The following is a 19,034-nucleotide window of genomic DNA, read 5'->3' on the forward strand; positions in this document are numbered from 1 at the left end:
ACCTCGCTCCCATTCCTCATTATTGGCCTATTATTGAAAAAGGGAGCCTTACTGGCCAAAAGTTACTTTTTAATTTGTGGGGTAAAATAGATCAGTAAAAAACTAGATAACTAACACATTTTCCTATTTTTAGGTTTCAATTTGCATATGAAGAATACCTAGCAGTGTCCTGGTTGCAACCTTTACTAAATACATTTGTTAAATAAATATATTGTATAAATAATTAAAAAGAAACAAGACAGTTTAATAAATAGTCAAATAAAAAATAGATAAAGTTCAATAAATGTATTTTTTAAATAATAATAATCTACCTTTGTGGAAAAAAGATTTCTTTGTAGAACAAATCCAGATGGTCTTTTTTCAATGCGGTTTTTTTATTGTATACTTACACTGATCGGCCAAAACACTAAAACCGCTGACATGTGAAATGAATACCATTGATTATCTGGTTACAATGAAACCTGACAAGTGGTGAAACATATCAGGCAGCAAGTGAGCATTCAGTTCCTAAAAGTGATGTTCTGGAAAAAAAAATGACAAAGGTAAATTGCAATGGCTAGAAAGCAGGGTCAGGACTTTGATTTGGGGTGCTGGGGTGTTCCCAGTATATATAATACCTATCAAATGCCGTCCAAGGATGGAAAACCAGTGAAATGGTGATAGGACCATGGGCATCCAAAGCTCACTCATGGTCATGTGGGAGGGAGGTTTAGATAGTCTGGTGTAACAGAAGAGCCACTGTAGCACAAATTGCTAAAAAACCCAATGCTAGAGGGACCAGACACAAGGCGTATTGTACCTTGCTGGGCATGGGGCTGCATAGCTGCAGATCTGTCACAGTACCCATGCAGATCCCTGTCCACCGCCAACAATAGGTACGTCAGTGTCAAAACTGGACCACAAAGCAATAAAAAGAGGTAGCCTGGTCTGAAGAATCACATTTTCCTTAAGTTCATGTAGATGGACAGGTACATGTGTGTTTTATCTAGACCAGGGATGGCAGCAGGAAGAAAACAAGCTGCTAACATATTGGTACCAAAAAATACATAGCACTTTTAAAAGCACTTGTGGAGTCAGTGCATGGTTCAGAGCTATTTTGCCAGCACAAAGGGGGCCAACACAATATTAGTAGTTGGTTTTATTGTTTTAGCTGATCATTGTAATGATGCAATTGTATTAATATGCCTTCTACAGTCCCTATGCTTAGTCCTAAGTTACTAGACAGCTAAGACTAGATACTATTTCATACCTCCAGTTTGGTGGCATTAATGGGCTAACACAATATTAGCCATTTGGTTTTAATATTTTACCAGATTGTTATATGCACTTGTTTTATTATGCCTTCTACAACCCCTATGGTTGGTCTATGTTCCTATATTCCTAGCCCAGATAGACTCAATACTAACTTATATCTCTGGATTGATGGCATAAAGGGGGCCAACACAATATTAGCCAGTTGGTTTTCATTTTGGCTAATTGGCAAATGCACTTGTTTTAATAGGCCTCCCCCTATGCTTAGTGCATGTTCCTAAGTTATAGGCCAGATAGGACTAGATACTAATGCAGGCTCCCTGTTCTCTTTGTATTAGTTCCAGCGTTTCTTCCATTAACTACCTTTCAGCATACAGCTGTATAAAAGTATACAAACAAGTAAAGTCCTAAAGGCATTCACAAATAGGTCAGTAAAAGTTACTATATGTGTGGTAAGTTCTATTTATTTCTATACCATACAAGACAGTCATCCAGCCATTTCAGGTTCAAATAGGCGGACTACAAAAGGCATATTTAGATATGTCACACGACTAACTTTAAATATTATTTACTAATCTTTTTATTATCCTAATATTTAAAAAACTTGATCTGTGTAGAACTAGCAAGAGAAATAGAAAAAGCAGACCATTATCTGTTGAGAATCTGTTATTTACTGCTGAATATGTCAGAACTGAAGCTCATATTCATTAACTATAGCTGACACATACATAGCTGCAGCTACATGTATATGTATGTAATATTCTGGGAAGAATTTATCTATTTCCCCCGGGTCTATTTCTATTTCCCTCTCACATCATGTCTTGCTCTCCATGACTCTGACCTTTTCCAAGTCTCAAACGTCTGACAAAGTATGTCATATTATAAGCCGTTGTAAGCCTGCTATTTTAAAAAACTAATGGTCTGTAAACTAAATAGGGTATCATCCTTGTCCTGAAGAAATTTCATCTGCCATTGCCATATAATGTTATAGTTTATTGTGGTCATTTCCAGTAAGCTGCAACAAACATGACTGGCATAGGAACGGTTCTGCTAACTAATGCCAAGAGATATTTAGGGTGCTTGTAGGCAGAATGCGATCTTACAGAGCGGCTACAAGGCAATATGAGAATGATGCTAGGACCAACTCCACATATTCACCTTTGTAGATGATTGTAATCACCATAAAGCTTAATTCTACATGATGATTACGAATTTATCAAGAAAATATTAAAGGGTATCTAAAATCAAAAAGCAAAAAATGCAATATATTGCATTATCAGGCCTTAGATGTGGTTTCTACATAAGTTTATTTTAGTTTCTATTCCACTCGTAACTGATTACCTGGTAAAGGTTGAGAAACACTCATCTAGCGGCTCTATTGATAAAACAGGGAATCTGGCATTCCTTCAAACATTCCCTCCCTCTAAATGTTAGTACTACAAAGACCTACTTTAGGTAGAAGGTGCTTTCTTTATGTTTTTGTAGAAAATGATCTTAGCTTTATAAAATGAAATCACCATATCTAAGGAACTAAGCTAAACTGTAGTATATATCTGGGACAAGGAGAGAGATGGACAACATTAGGAGCCTCTCATGCTCATATGTTGACATGGAACATTCTGACAACATAGTCAAAGCACAGTATACCTCATTTCAAGGTTTACCTATAAGAAATTTTTTTTAAGACATATTAAGATAGATTTAAGATATAGGAAATTGTAGCGTATACTTACTCGCTGTTCCTGGCAAGACACAAATGTCTGGAATCCTGGAGCCACACCAAATCCAAGCTGGTCTATGAATGGAGGTTCATCCTGACTATGAATCTGGACTTTGATTCCAGCCTCAAAGGATGTCTCATCTGTAATATGGAGAAAGGCCAGTAACGCAACGTCTGAACGGCAATTCTAGCCAAAGAAAAAGAAAGTGGATCTACCTACCAGTCTCCCCCCAAACTGGTAAATATTCATCCTGTTGTATGTCAAGCATCAGCTCTAATCCATTTCCCGTGCCACCTTTAGTAGTAATTAAGGGAGGACGTCCATTCTGGGCTGAGTTGAAGGTGTAGCACTTGCCGTATCTCGTAAAAACCTGTCAAAAAAGATTGAGGAGTTAGAATAATGAATTATTAAAAGGAAAACAAGATACCCTAAATCATGTCAACTGGTGCTTACAACCCCTGTCTGCCATCTTTAATTATAACCTGTGAGAAATAAGCGGTAAATAACAGTTTGATGACAGTTGAAGTCTCTATATGCCTATGTTGACAATGATTGGCAGATTATACTAGATGTTATAGCCCCCCGGTACTTTAAGGATGCCTACTATTTGACATCTACAGTTAAATAAATACAGTTGAATTTTTCTTTCAATTTATGGTCCTCTTTTGGCACATCTTTAACAATCTTCTCGACATTCAAAAAAGAGATCAGTCACTTTTTCACAAGACAATGAAAATGTAGACGTTTTTTCCAAAGTAACAAGAGGGGATGTGTGATAGAGGGCTACAACATCATAAATGTCATATAATGCTGAGTAATGGCTTATCAACCCACCATTCACATGCTTCAAGCCAAGTGGACAGGCAATTAAATTTTATGCCAAAGCCTTAGAGAGGACTTAGATTTTCAAAGATAATCAGTTAGTCCCTTAGACTCAAGACTTTTTTTAAGCCTCAGAGGCAAGGCATGATAAAGTGACTAGACCAGGTTTCTAATCACACTCAAGCCACTTTGTAAGGGCCAAATAATAGAAAACCCTTCTTTATTGTGCTTAGTTAATTTTCTGCATTCATTACTGGTACGCGTTGTGACCATAGAGGTCATTAAAGGGTTTTAAACAAAATTAGACATATCTTGCAAGTCAAGAGCAAAAATAGCTGTTAGCAAGATGGAAGAATTCCAGCCTGTTGGTTAGCAGCTTGCTTCGATTCCCAGCACTTGTATTATGGAAAAGCTTAAAATGGTATATAGCGCTTCACTTATTGCTCCAATATACAACTTTCAGAGACCGCCATTTAAGAGGACATTAAAGGCATAAAAAAAACAATTATTTTGAAATTGCTAAGTAGTAAAGCTGAATTTCTCCCATACACTGTGTTAGTGTGATGTTTCCATTTCGGAGTAAAATACTTTTTTGTTTACTATTACTAACGAGGTAGTGTACTATTCTTACTACCACAGCCTGTGGGTTGTTTTGCCCTAAATTTTAATATCAGGTGGGTAGATAATTAGAAACTCTCTAATAATGTTTGACTTTCTTTGGTGCTCTGAAATGCATCATATTTACATACAAATACCTAATATTCCAAATTTAAAAAGAAAAAAAGTAAAATACTACTAACTTAGAGCAATTAACCAAAATAAATGAAAACTCTTAGGAGGAGTCACTAGATCAGGGTTATTAAAATGAGACCTAGAATCTCAGATACATTTCTAGTATTTATAAATTTCCTTATAAATGGTTTACAATAAGTAAAAATATTGCAGTTTATTGGAAAGTGTAGGCTTGTTTTTTATTCTCAAGAGGTACACAGCAAATTGTTACTGCTGCCAAACAAATGCACAGTATTTCCCAATGTGATTCCTGCCAGGAAGGTGCAACTTCTAATCTTATGGCTTCCCAACAGATATTTATCATAGCTTCAAGCACAGCAGGTAATTATATATATATATATATGTTATATAACTCTTTTTTAAAAAATATTTTCTTTACATGTGATATGAAGGCTACATGATTGGGGGAAGAAAAGGTTACACAATGCTTTATGTCCTCCAGCTAGTAAATGGGGTACAATCTGTAACTTCCAAAGCACACTATAAGACACCATGCTGCCATGGAGGAAGGAGGGCTATATATGCCTGTCCCTTTTTGCAATAAAAACCTGCATAATCACAGATTTTTAAAGAGAAACTTTAAAGTCAAACTTAAACTGTTAAAAATTGCTACCTTGCAGAAGCAATATCCCTTTTGCAAAAAACATACTTACCTGTTCATAATATTCTTTGTACACTGAGCTGTGCATACTGAGTATTCAGACATCCCCCTGGCTGCTGGGAATAAATTATTTGAACGAAAGTAATACTTGGCCTCGCCAGAAGAGGACTGGGTGAGGGAGGAGGCACCCATGAGGGACCAAGGACAGGTGTTTATTTTAAAAAATGTGATCAAGGAACACTTTTATTTTATTGCACATGGGATATTGCTGTCACTTCTGTAAAAAGGCCTGTCTGGTTGCAATTGAGTAATTTTAATTCTGCTTTAAATATGGAAAGCAATAGTTAGGATGAGGAGCTAAGTAATCATTAAATACAAAAAAATGTTTTACTAACTTTGGCTGTAATAGAAGGGCAACTAGCCCAGATGTTTACATAGCAGAATACGTTTTGCCTGTTCATACTCTTACTTTATTACTGCATCATGCTGAGGATCACGCAGCGTAGTAACACACAGAGGGTAACATGGTAACCACAGAACTTTAATGTCTTTATAATCTGGGCCGGTGACACACTGAATATGAGTAGTAGACTATATTGTGTCCTAAATTCTAATGTATATGCTGGTGAGATGAATGGGGACCCCATAAGCAGATTGCTTTCATATGAAAGGGCTTTTGTATTACTGCAGTGGTGTGGGTTGATCTATGTGAATGATTTAGATAAAAAAAATGCTTATCTGAGTTTTTCTTTAAAATGTGCCGGGCAAGCTGTTTTTATAAACACTAGTACATGTCTCTTGTTTCAGATGATGTTACACTAGAAACAACTGATAACAGCAATACAGAGGAAAAATGAAAATTTCTTTAAAATAACTTCCAAACCTATATATCACTCTCTAGAGCATGGTCCAGCATTTTTTCCTTTCTCAGTGTTTCATTCTTTTGCAAGAAATTGTCAACGACAGCCCAGATATAATTTCCAAGAGCCACTGTATGTGTGTAGGATCTTGGGTGTCAAGTTAGCAGCATTGTTTTGGGGGAAGAAAATGGTTATATTTTTGCAGAGTAGGACAGTGAAGGGTAAAAATAAGTTAAGTTCTGTACTTCAGCAGGCAGGTCTGACAATACTAATTGGGATTTCAGTGCTGCAGAAGCATTCAGCTTTATTTATTAAAGCTCTCCAAGATTTGAGAAGATAGACTATTATGGGTGAACCTGGGTTCACCCATTGGGCAGATCAAAAGGTAATTTTCTGTATCTGAAATTTTTTTTTCAAATGTCTTTCAAATAGGATGTCTGGTTTCTTATAAAGAAGATGTCTGCTAAACCACGGGTAGTATGGTTGGCAGAGGTTAGCACTCTGGCCTTTGCAGCTCTAGGTCTCAGGTACAAATCTCTGCATGGAGTTTGCAGGTTCTCCCGGTTCTCTCCGGTTTCCTCCCACATTGCAAAAAAAAATATGAAGTTGAGTTACTTGGCTTCCCCCTAAATTGACCTTAGACTGTGGTAATGACATATGACTATGGTAGGGACATTAGACTATGGACTTGGTAAAGCTCTGCTTAATATGTTAGCACCAACTGGATAATAATAATATTAATAAACCCTAGAACTGATGGAGAAAATTAGTTAAGTAAAACTTTTTCACAAAATCCTCCAATGATCCCCACTATCAGTTCTGTCTTCTCTCTTCACTATTCTGGAAAAAACATTTTTAAACAGACAGAAGGACGGACTCTGATCAGTATTAACACTGGCAGCAAAGCAAATACAGAAAGCCTGGGGTTTTGTAGCATATCCCCTTTACCATATATACTCAAGTATATATATATTGCTCAAATTGTTTACCCAGATGCTTGATATTTTGTAGTTATTGTCTGCTGGATATTTGTCACTCATTACCACTTGAGTTTAGCTATGTTAAGAGGAGTTTAATAACGTGGATTTTTACATAGTAAACATACTCAATTGTTGCCAAAAAGCCTTTTTCTTCTTTCCTGATTATTTCATATACTCAAGTATAAACCACATTGTTTTGTGTTCTGAAAATGCCAATACAAAACAGAATCTCAGTTTATACTTGGGTGACACATATTGACATGTCCTGGAACTGCATTTGCCTAGTTTGAGAGATCAGAGCTGTCAGAGGCAAACTGTTTGTAACCAACTTTATGGGTGGCTAACAACTATGCACAAAAGATCATTTGAAAGCAAATGACCCATTTTTACTTACATAAAAGTACAAAATAATGCCAAAAAGGGGGGAAAAGACCTACAGTCCATGTTATTTTATTTTTCCCATTTTTTTAAAAAAATCCACAAATGTCTTTATTCATATTAATTTTATTGGTATTTCTATTGATCAACTTTGAATGTTGGCAGTGATCACCACATTTGAGCTCTAAGCTTATACGTGAGTGTATTTTTCCTGATTTTTTTAGTAAAAAGGTAACGGTTTAGATCAGTTTATATCTGAGTTTTTAAGTATATTACATAATCTATTATATAAACTCATACAGAAGGGTTTTAAACATAGACTGATTGATTTTTTAATTGATCAGATTAGGACTTCTTCCCCATTGCCCACCACTTTAAGTTTGTATGTATTTTTAAATGGGGTAAAAAAAGGAACTGTTAGGCCCTGGTCAGCCTCCCCAGACACCAGTCCCCCAATCCAATACCGCAGTCTTCACCTCTAGAAAGCCCCACTGAGCCTCGGGAGACTGGTTGCGTCTCCAAACACTAGGTTGCCCCAGGACAGATAAACAGCACAGGAATACCAGGTGATTCAGAATTCAGAATACAAGCCAAGGTCAAAACCATGTGTCCATCAAGCCAGGTACAAAGGAAGTAGGCACAGGCAAAGTTGGGGTCACAGGCACAGGTCGGTCCAGGCTTAGTACAAATGAAATGTCAGGGAATAGGCAAAGGTCAGAAACAGAAAACACACTAATCGCTCCAGCACAAATAGCCCAGCTAACGCTAGAGAAGTCATAGGAGCAGAGAGACTCATGGGAGAACAGGCACAGAAGGGACAGACAGGCACAGAAGACAGGCCAGCATGGGATTGCACAGGAACCACTCTGCCAATCAACTCCAGCACAGCTCCCAATTCCACTCAGCTGTGCAGTCTCAGTGCAGGGGATGCCGAGAGGAAAAACACATCTAAAGGGAGACAAGGATGCTGCAACCCGCAGAGCACTAAATCCTAAAACTCCTCTGCTACTGCAGCGTCTCCTAACTGCAACACTGACAGAAACTAACTTCTAACTGTGAGCTCAGGCTATTATATACTTAGATATATAAACAACTCAATTAAAGTTAGATTTGACCTGGTCACATTTTATGGATGTCACATTTAGAATATGCTGGGGGATTCTGGGACCCTCAGCACTATAACATCATAATAATTTATCACAGGCACAGACAATTTGTTTTGCTTATTGCTGATCTTCAATACCAGCTGTCAGCAATGCTTCTTGCTTTTCAACAAGAGTGCTATAATTGCAATAAGCAGACACAAGAATATCTTCACATTTCTGCACTCATTAATCAGCAAGCATGTATTAAGTGGGATCAGGCTGATGGTCTGTTAGTGACTGAGGGTTAGCGTTAAGCAGCAAACATAGGGGCTATTGGAACAAAGGTAAAAGATTTAGGGCAAATATACAATATGAAATTACTTGTTTTTGGTACAACAACAATGCACATACATGAACAGTGGTCTCCCCAGCCCAGTTTAGCCGGGTGCAGCACCTGGCACTTTTCAGTAACTACCCGGCCCTTTTTGGGTGGTTACTGAAAAGTCGGGTCAAACTACAGGGGTCTCACCCACATACAGCTTCTTCCCACCTATCTTAAAAAAAAATTTGGGGAGAATACTGATGAATATAGATCCAGAGGTTCATAAAAACAAGTTGGTGCTGGTTGTATACTGAGCTTCATTGGCGTAGTCATTCAGGCAAACTCAAAACCTCCTGCTCCACTGTACCACATCAGCCTGAAGCTGCGTACACACGTGCAATAATTATTGTTGGAAGCGAATGACTAACAACCGATCTTCTGATAATTGTTAACAAAAAAAGTGCACAACAACGCCGATGAACGAAGATTGTCGCTGGAAACGAATGACCGCCCTGGCGGATTTGATTGAGCATCAATAGTTTACTATCTATTGTGTGTACGGTCGTTCAGTGATCGTGGATGTTTCAACAGTACACTTTCTCCTTTACATGTCACTTCCTGCATCGTTCATGCGATTGTATCTAGCGTGTGTACACTATTGGTGGATTATATTTGAACGATCATATTGTTACAACATGTACAGAATTGTACACAATATGATCGTTCTAAATAATCATGCATAATCATTAGTCGTTCGTTTTCTAACGATAATTATTGCAAGTGTGTTACTAGCTTAAGGGGCACATACCATGCAATAAATAAATCATCTGTAGATATAAATCAGCAACTTCCTTCTGCCCCCACTTTCTTTTATTGTTTCTAAGTGGTCATTGGAAAAGTCAACATTGTTGATGCACTTTAACTGGTTAATTAACACACACATCCTGCTGGAGGAATTTAATCATTTATTAATGCCGACCTTCCTGTTAAACAATCCTGGAAAACAAAAAAGGAAAAATCAGGAATCCACTATCAGATCTTACACTACACGTTTGGCCTTGCAAAGTTACAACAGTCTTTCTTTGCAACATACAGATCCACTTCTACACACATTGAAAAACATTAGGCAACTCCATCACTTGGCATGAAAAAGATAAAGTATAGTTCTATCATCTGTAAACTTTATGGTAGTCTTTAGGTAGTAGGTGGAATGCTCCATGCGATGGGCCAATTTAGCTATATTGCATTGCACAGTTCAAAAAATCTAATACATTTTCAGGCGCTAGAAGCAGGATGGAAAGTTGTTTAGGCAGCACATTGGTGCAGAAGGAACAGGGGTTGCAGATGTCTCAGTTAAAACCCAGCCTCTTACCCCCGGGGGGCCCTTAGTGGCCCTCTGGGGTAAATAGTAGATGATCACCTTTGCTGGCTCAGCTCAATTGTAGCTGTTGAGGGTTCACACTAACAGAGGTTCTGAGGGGGCTACTGATGTGAATGTAGAATTCTGATCTAATAGAGAGAATAAAGAAGGGGGGGGGACCTTGATGTAAAAAGTGGCTTCTAATGTGAAGGTGGGACTCTGATAAAAAATGGGGGTACCTGACATAAAGGGGGACATATCCCTCATAGAAGAAGGGGTACCCTGATGTAAAGTGGGGGACTTTATTGTAAATTGAGTTTCATATAAAGCCAAGAACTCTGATGTAAAGAGGTGCTCCTGATGTGTAGGTGGCCTTTTAATGTCAAGGTACTTGTACATAATAGTAGGGGCCTTGTCAAAACGAGAACTGCGGCCCACTGATCTATAGCTGGAATGCCATCGGCAGTGATGCAGAGTTGCCGTGAAAGGGCAGACCCACGTTCAATTTCCACATCGGGCATTACAGTTCTGTAGCTGCACCACTGCAGCACAAGAAAGTTTTAGGTAGTTCTATGGTGTTCTTTTATTGTTAGGTAACAAGGGAAGCTGTAAATGGTAATAGGAAATAATAATGCCATTGTGTTGGCTTTAAAATGTGGCCGGAGAACAATAATTGAATAGAATTACACATATAGATTGGTTATAGACTCCTGCTTTAACCTATTCCTAAATTCTAGAAACTATACCAAACACATTTGATGAGATTTTGCAATAAAATGGAATCACAATTAAATCAAACACATAATAATACTTCAAGATAGGTTTGGAAAAATTGAGTCTGCTTTTAATACAATGCTTTTATACTAAAAAGTACAATTTCACATCAGGTAACATTAATCCCTTACAATGTATTTCACATTTGGAATTGTCATCCAGGAGCACTATTAGTTTAATAACATCCCCTCCGCACGACAGCTTCCATGGTGGAAAAATCTCCATTTATAACACAACAGTTAATTAGATTACTTCCACCCTGTCTGTGTAGTGAAGTGGCATACTTTTTTGCTCTGTCTTATAAAGGCACAACTTCTGGGAAAACCTGAACTAAAGATATTCCTCCATAAATATACCAGAGGATAAATAAATGTTTAATGGCAATAAATCCTCAGATGATTACTTTCATCTTACATGCTCTTGCAATGCTGGTCCCTTGGTGGTGAAGTTTTGTAAAGCAGGGGTACAATCCATCGCTGTTTAATGAGTAACAAAAGTCTGAAAATGCTACAAATAGCATTAGGAATTCAATAAATCCCAAGCAATGTTTGAAGGGCAAGATGGAATTTGGGTAATTTATCATTAAATCAAGTTATTAATTCCCAAAGCAGGACCTGCATTGACTTTTACAGGGATATTATATTCGGTAAAAGTTGAGGCAAATAAAAGTGCATTTGCTATTCTTAGCCATCTATCAAATTCCAATTACATTCTGCTGTAGTTTTCGCAATTTAAAAACACTTGACTGCTGGATGTAGTAAATAATCAGACTGATTATATATCAGTTAGATATCAGGCAGAAATAATAATGAGGATAATTACTGTTGGTGTAAGGCCATGGTCAGCACCAGTATTCCCCAGACACCAGTTCCTCAATCTACGCCGCAGTCTTATCCTTTATTAAGCCCCTGCTCAGTTCGTCTCCCAGCACTCAGTTGTCCCTGGGACTTACATCGCAAAGGATGGTGTCTGGAGATGGGCTGGCAGCAGACAAGGAGCCCACAAATAGAAGAACCAAGATTCCAATAGACAAGTCCAGAACTCAGAGCCAGGGATCATATCAGATAATTCATCCACAAGACAAAGTACACAGGGGCAAAACACAATCAAAGTCGGGGTCACAGGCAATAGGTTGGTCCAGACAGCATAAACTCGCAGGGTCAGAAAAAATAATTCAACCAAGAAACTCTTCAACACAGATTAGCTCACCGCTAACCTATCTAAACCTACTCACAAACTCACTTTTCTCCACTAAATGGAAGTCCACCCTTCTTCCATAGATGATCTAAATAAATGCATTCAAATGTAATGTAGTATCTCACTGCATTGTTAAATGGGAAGTTAGAAAAATTCATTCGAACATGTGAAGCCTGGGATGCCAATTATTTAAGTTTATTGATATCTTACTGAACCTAGGGAGCCTGATCATCTTTAGCCTTATACCCCCCTCCCACTGGCCTTCCCCTTCCTTTTGTTACTTTTTTTTTGGTACTGAGCTTTATTGTATTCTTTCAGGATAAACAACAAAAGACATAACCTCTGGGGCTATGTTACACTGGGGATTTGAGCAGGACCTTTTTCACCATCTTCACCTCTCTCCTTTTGTGATGGACCCATTTGTATCTAACTTCTATTTTGTTTTATATTGTGGACTGGTTATTCTTAACAGACCTGTTCTGTTAAGTTGATATTATATATGATCTCTCAAGTGCCTAACATTTATGCTTCTCCCTTTGGTTCCCTTGTGTTCCTTGCTTTGTCCCCTACTTTGTTCCTTGTCTGTACTACCTTTTTATATATAACATAGTATATAGTGTGTGTGTGTGTAAATATATATATATATATATATATATATATATATATACTTGGAATGTAGATGGCTGATTTAAACATAAGCTTCAATTAAAATTAAAAGTGAATTTACACCTAATTGAAGATCAGGGTGAATGAAGATGGGATGTACAATAAAATATATCATATAATATTTTTGATAAAAAAATATTATATAAATGTTTGCTGTAAACCCCAACACCAAAAAATTCTCTTCACTTTCTTTTGGTCTTCGAAATATATCATTGACAATGTTTTATTGTATCTGTTAGTAAAAATTCTTGTTGGTTTTTCCAGGAGAGCCGAGAGCTGACAAGACGCCATTGCAATCCTTCAGAAGTGATGTCGGCAAGGCTGACAACTTGTGCTTAGGAATTCTGAGCTGCGTTGTCATGTCAAGGAATAAATGAGCATAATATGAGCCTGATTTCTAAAGTTCTCCAAGACTAGAGAAGATAGACTGCCATGAATGAACCTGGAATGTATTTCATATAAATCATGTCCTATTCGATTGTACATATATTTAATCCTGGACCAGATCCATTCCAGGTTTGCTGATCTAGGTTCTGCCATGATAGAGAACTTTAATAAATTAGGTCCAATGCTTCTTGCAATATACAGAGATTTTTTTTTTACAAATGCAGCCTGTTTAATGAGATAAAACATGTGGGAATGTGAATGTATTCAACAGAGATACTATTTTTTGGTTTTATCTTTTTGCTTTACATAAGCTTTAAAGTACCATTGGGCCTTAAGCTTTAAAATCCTGTGTTTGGTGTGCATTTTCAACCAGAATAAAAGCACCCTGAATCTCCAGGGTGCACATACTTTTGCTTTTGTCTAGCATGGCTTCATGTTGCGCAGTAAAGAGGATGTGTCTGCTATTGATCCACATTGCTTATATACAGCAGGAAAGTGTTTTACACCAAAAATATCCATAAAACATAAAATGAGTGAAATTCATACAATATCTTTGTTCTTATGCCAACTGAGAAACAGGTATTTTCACAAAATGAAAAGTTTCGACTTTGCCTGCTGGATCTAAAGAAATAGTATTACCATTATATAAGACTTATTGACACTAAACTAAAATATTTCTCAAAACTTTATAATATTACAAAGAATACTCCATTGTGAGCCTTTCACAGTCAATATTTAATGCAGTAGTTGCTCACAGGAAAACAATACAAGACATAGAGGGTGCTACATATATGGAAACAGACACACACTATTTATTCTTTCTTGGAAAATGAGTGACAACAGTGACTATGGATGTCTTAAAAGTAACTTTTTCTGTTATAGCTGACCCCTGATTTTCTTAGTAAACAGAACTTTAGGCACTTGATTATAACAGTCCTCCATCCTCTCTCAAAAGTGCTGGTGTTATCCCGGACGAACCCCCAATATTTGCTTTGGGCTTAATGTTTGCCTTAGGTTGTACATCCACTTTTATAGAAGTATAGGCTTTTTCAGAAATAGGATGTAAAATCTAACCTAAATACCTATTTTTAAGGATGTACAGAGCTGAATAGGTTAAAAAAAATCAGTGAATCCAGCCATATACTTGCATACACAATCAACCCTGAATTATTTTTTTTACCCTGATTTAAACATATAACAATAATATTCACAATTTTTAATCAGCATAAAAGTAGGAACGTCAATCAGTTCCAATGGTAGCCAACTTAGAACAAGCCTATGACAAAATTAAAATCTGAAGAAACGTTCTCAGACGTTACAGAATTCTGTACCCTTTTTAATATTTTCCCAAATTTCACATTTTCACATAGGATTCAGTTAGAAAACATATAAATCATGAGTAAAAGTTAATTCACACATCTTCTAAATGAATCCAACGTAAAAACTGTGCATATTTTGGGTAGAAGTTGGATAAATCTTGGACAAAACCATAAACAGATCCCTAATTATCTCTATATTAAAATCGCTGGGTGCTAAAGCATTAGCATTAAAACCAGGCATGTAAAATTTTCTGAAGTCATTATGGGCAACCACTAGATTTTTTTAATGGTTGCCAAGTTCATCTCAGGCCAAATGTTTTGATTTACCTAAACTTTTAGCTCAGTGTTATCAAAACTGCAAAGTCTGTCATGTTTGGTGCTAAAGTGATGAAAACCAAGAGGAAAGTGCAAAAACACATTGCTTGTCAGAAAATATGACATCTGTCACCACACATTGCTCATTGCTCTTATTATATGTCCCCTGTGTGTGTAGTAGTATATATAATAATTTATATAATATATTATATGATATATCATTTGACAATCTCTTAATTTAAACAGTTCCACTTATTCTCATTTCACCCAAAAGAATACAGCTTGAAGCAATAGATTTTAAAAGATCCGGCATGACTTTTTCTTTATATCAAAGGGTACAGAAATGTTATAACACTATCCTGCACTAGTATTACCACCTACTGTTATATATCTATTTGTGGTTAGTCACATTTATGTGCTTGTTCTTGTAGCAGCTTAGAAGGCTAAAAAAACTTTCTCAACTTTACAAGTCCATGAGTGTGAATAACTAATACTAGGTATACAATGAAAAATAAGAACCTTCACAGACATTAGCCTTTATACCTTTGCCTCTACATAAAGCTGATGGTCATCAATTTTATTATTGTATCAGGTATTCTTAGGTAATTCTAGTCCAGGATGGGACTGATTCGTGTAATTTCTGGGCAGAAATGCATCTGTGTAGCATACCTTCAATCACTATAAGAAATTTCTTTCAAATATCTCATTATCTAAAATCGTATTTGAAAGACCAACTATGGGTTTACATAGATATCTGCACATGCTTTAGGTCCACCTAAACAGCAACATAGCAATTTTTTTCTACCATTAAAATGAAAGTTAATTCTTACCGGGATAAAGTCCTCAATATCGCATTCTTTTCCTTGGTATCTGCAGCCCAGCATCATGTCACTGAGTTGGTGAGAAGAACGCTCAATGATATCAAGCATATTAAATGGACCGGATCTGTACTCCAGAGATGGGTCAGTAACAAAGCCTTCAAAACCATTCTTTGGGCTGCCTACCAATGGAGCTAGGTAGAGTAACTCCGAACTGGAGAGTTGAGTGATTCGGAAACGGTTGCAGTTACAAAAAGTAATTGCTGGGAAGATCATCCTGTTCGAAACCATCTCATCAATTAAAGTAAGATGTGGATACAACCTATAGTAAGCCACACGTTCCCAAACTTGAGACAAGAAAAGACAAAGAGATAACAAAAAAGCGCAGGCCCAAATAGCACGTCGGACTCCCCAGGGCTCTTCGATGACGATGTGATTTAGTCCATGGAGCGTACAGCTGCTGGCAAAGTCAGTAGGATCTAAAAATGCAACATCCTCCTCAACTAAGTGTATTTGCTCTGGTTCAACTTCACTGGTTCTCTTTTCTCTAGGCTCTTTGTCTGCGGACACAGAAAATGTGCAAAATATCTGTATAGGCATTCTTCGGCTTTGAATCTATGTGAAATCTTTTTTTTTTTTTTCCCAGCTTGAGAATTAAAATCCCACCACAGTTAGCACTGTGGAAAACAGATAAAATGATAACCACTCGCTACCCCAGGTTCCCTCCGTTGGCATTAGTCTATAAATAGATCCGCTTTCTTTACTCACACAGCAGACATCTCTTCGATGTATGGAGAGTTTTTTTTTATCATTATCTTGTTGCCTGAAAGCTGATCTTCTTTACTTCTTTGCCCTTCTAGATGTTGACTTTCTAATCTAACTTTCTAAAACTAACAGACCCTAGATACTATAGAGAATAGAAGTTCTCTGTTCCTGTGTGGTAAGATGGGAGATATATAACTAACTCTGTGTCACTGTAGTTGAGCATTGTCTCTGCAAAAGGCAGCAAACTGATCCAAGAGAATTGTTATTAATAATATATGAAGATCCCAGCAGCCCGAGAGGTACAAAGTAGGACTGAAACTGACAAGGGCAAAAGAGTTTTGTTGATGGGAACATTTATGTAGCGTATCCCGGTACAACTGCCAATACTTTTCTTGGATAAAATAATTTTATGCATTGTTGTTGGAGAACAACCATCCATAAAGGAATAATAATCCCACCCTTGCTTTGCCAGGCAGCGCTTAATGTAAGTTGTGAAGGTCCTATGGGTCATTTTACGCAAGCCCCAGGGACAGATCAAATCACAACTTTATTGCTGCATTAGGAAGACTGAATCTCTAGCATCTCTACAGTAGAGATTCGCAAACTGCAAAGCTTGCATAATTATCACAGATAAAAGGAAGGTAGTGATCAGGACAGCAAGTGCAAAGTTTAGCTTTTTTTGTTTGTAATGAACCCATTAGGAGACATTTATTAAAGTAAACAAAATAAGGTTTCCTATTTATTTGAAATCATTATGCCAACATGACAAAGGTTCCTAGCGTATATATTTAATAGGTATATTTCAACAAAGCAGAGAATAAAATTTACCAAGTTTTTTTTTTAATTTGTATACCCCTATTTTTCTTTCACGTCCTGTCCCAAGAAACAATAGTAGAAATTCTGGTGTTCAATAGTTACCAGGATAAAGAGAAAGGTGGGTAATAACAGGGAAGAACACAGGTACTAATCCTTCACGTGCGTGGGTGAATATAGGCTGACATAAGGTAACATATAATAAATGGTATACATATAACATTATACCAATGTAACTGCTCCTTTAAAAATGTCTTTAATGACAAATGTAAACTATAGTTCCGTAAAAGTAATAAAGGTATTCAGAGCTGCAGAGCATTCACTGATAATATACCAATCTCCTTTTACACTGGATTTCATAATTATTTGATCTGCAAATATTGTCTGTGCAAACCTATTAAATGGAACTGTATAATTTATAAAGCTTTCAATGTCTTAATCTGTAAGACATTGCCAAAATCTGTTTAATTCTCATCTAGCAGTCTAGTTTATTTCATTTAGTTTGCTTTAATTATCTATGTACTGTCACTTTTCAGATTTTGTTGTACTTTTTGCTGTTTGTGTCTTTCTATAAAAACAAAGTAAAGTAAAAGAGTAAAATAATGACTAGTCAAACTAGATAAAAGCAGCTCCTGTAACCTTTAGGAACTATTTAAAGCCGGCTGCAACCTAATTATACACAACAAACACCTTACTATTATTGCCTACTATATTGACTTCAGTCCATTTAGTCAAAATGGCAAAATACAAATACCCTTCAAGATAGTTAGCATTCCTTGCTCTTTATAACGGACATCAAAGTTCTTTGAAGCTCACTAAAAATGAACATGATTGGGGAAGTTGGGAAATGCATATGAATAGCTCTGCTTTTCTCTCCTGTTAACACTTTTTTATATTTATGGACAGGTTTATCTAGAACAAGAAAGCTGACTACATTGCTGCTTACTGGTACTTTACCCAGATTGCTTTAATTGTGCTTACAAATCTCAGTCATAATGGACTTTTGAGAATTTGTTCATGAAAATTACAAATTCTATGTAAAAGATTAGGTGTAGTATTTACATGGGAGCATTTGTCCACTCAATTTGACATCCCTGCCTCGGAATATTTCCACTATCGACAACTGCAGTCTTTTATTAATCGGATAATTAGAGACGCTCCAAAACCCTTGCGCTCTACATCGTTTGAAAGTACCTGCTCTTCTATTGCCACCACGAAAGGCCAAATTTCTGTTATTTACTCGGTCTTAATTAACCAAAGCAAAAAACTGAGATATATGAGGGAGTGGGAGAGTGAATTGGGTATTACTTGGGACTTGGAGGAATGGCAAGACATGATCTATGCTCTCTCCAAAATATCTCTCAACATTGCAGTCGTGGAAGCAAACTATAAAGTGGCCCTTAGGTGGTATCTTACNCCAACTAAACTAGCGAAGATGTTTCCTTCAACTTCTCCTTTATGCTTCAGAGGTTGTGGGGAAATGGGATCTATGATACACATTTGGTGGACTTGCCGGGTAGCCAGGAAGTTCTGGGAGGATGTATTTAAGCTCATCTCAAGAATTTTAAAACAGGAGCTCAAAGGCTCGGTGGAGGCTGCTTTGTTTAATAAATTTGACACCGTCCAATTCAAACCCACACAGAAATTGATTAGATTGATTCTAGTGGCAAGTAAGATCGCGTTAGCCAAAGCATGGAAATCCCCCACGATCTCTTTGGACCCCATAGCATCTAAGTTGAATTGGATCATGGTGAATGATAGACTTACACATACGTTAAAGAACTCCCTGGATAAATTTGAAGATATCT

The 19,034-nt window shown here is 37.0% G+C and overlaps 1 protein-coding gene across 1 annotated transcript in view; it reads right to left on the reverse strand.

The window, feature by feature from the left end:
- The window catches only part of ASIC1 (acid sensing ion channel subunit 1), a 123,688-nt gene that overhangs the window by 30,618 nt on the left and 74,036 nt on the right, over nucleotides 1-19,034 (reverse strand). The window contains exons 4-5 of the mRNA XM_072403211.1: nucleotides 3,192-3,342; nucleotides 2,985-3,112 (exon numbers count right to left, since the gene is read on the reverse strand). Coding sequence (XP_072259312.1) covers nucleotides 2,985-3,112; nucleotides 3,192-3,342 — 279 coding nt within the window. The remainder of the gene's footprint in view (nucleotides 1-2,984; nucleotides 3,113-3,191; nucleotides 3,343-19,034) is intronic.

This window comes from Pyxicephalus adspersus, chromosome 1 (genome assembly GCF_032062135.1).
Source record: "Pyxicephalus adspersus chromosome 1, UCB_Pads_2.0, whole genome shotgun sequence".
NCBI classification, from domain to species: domain Eukaryota; kingdom Metazoa; phylum Chordata; class Amphibia; order Anura; family Pyxicephalidae; genus Pyxicephalus; species Pyxicephalus adspersus.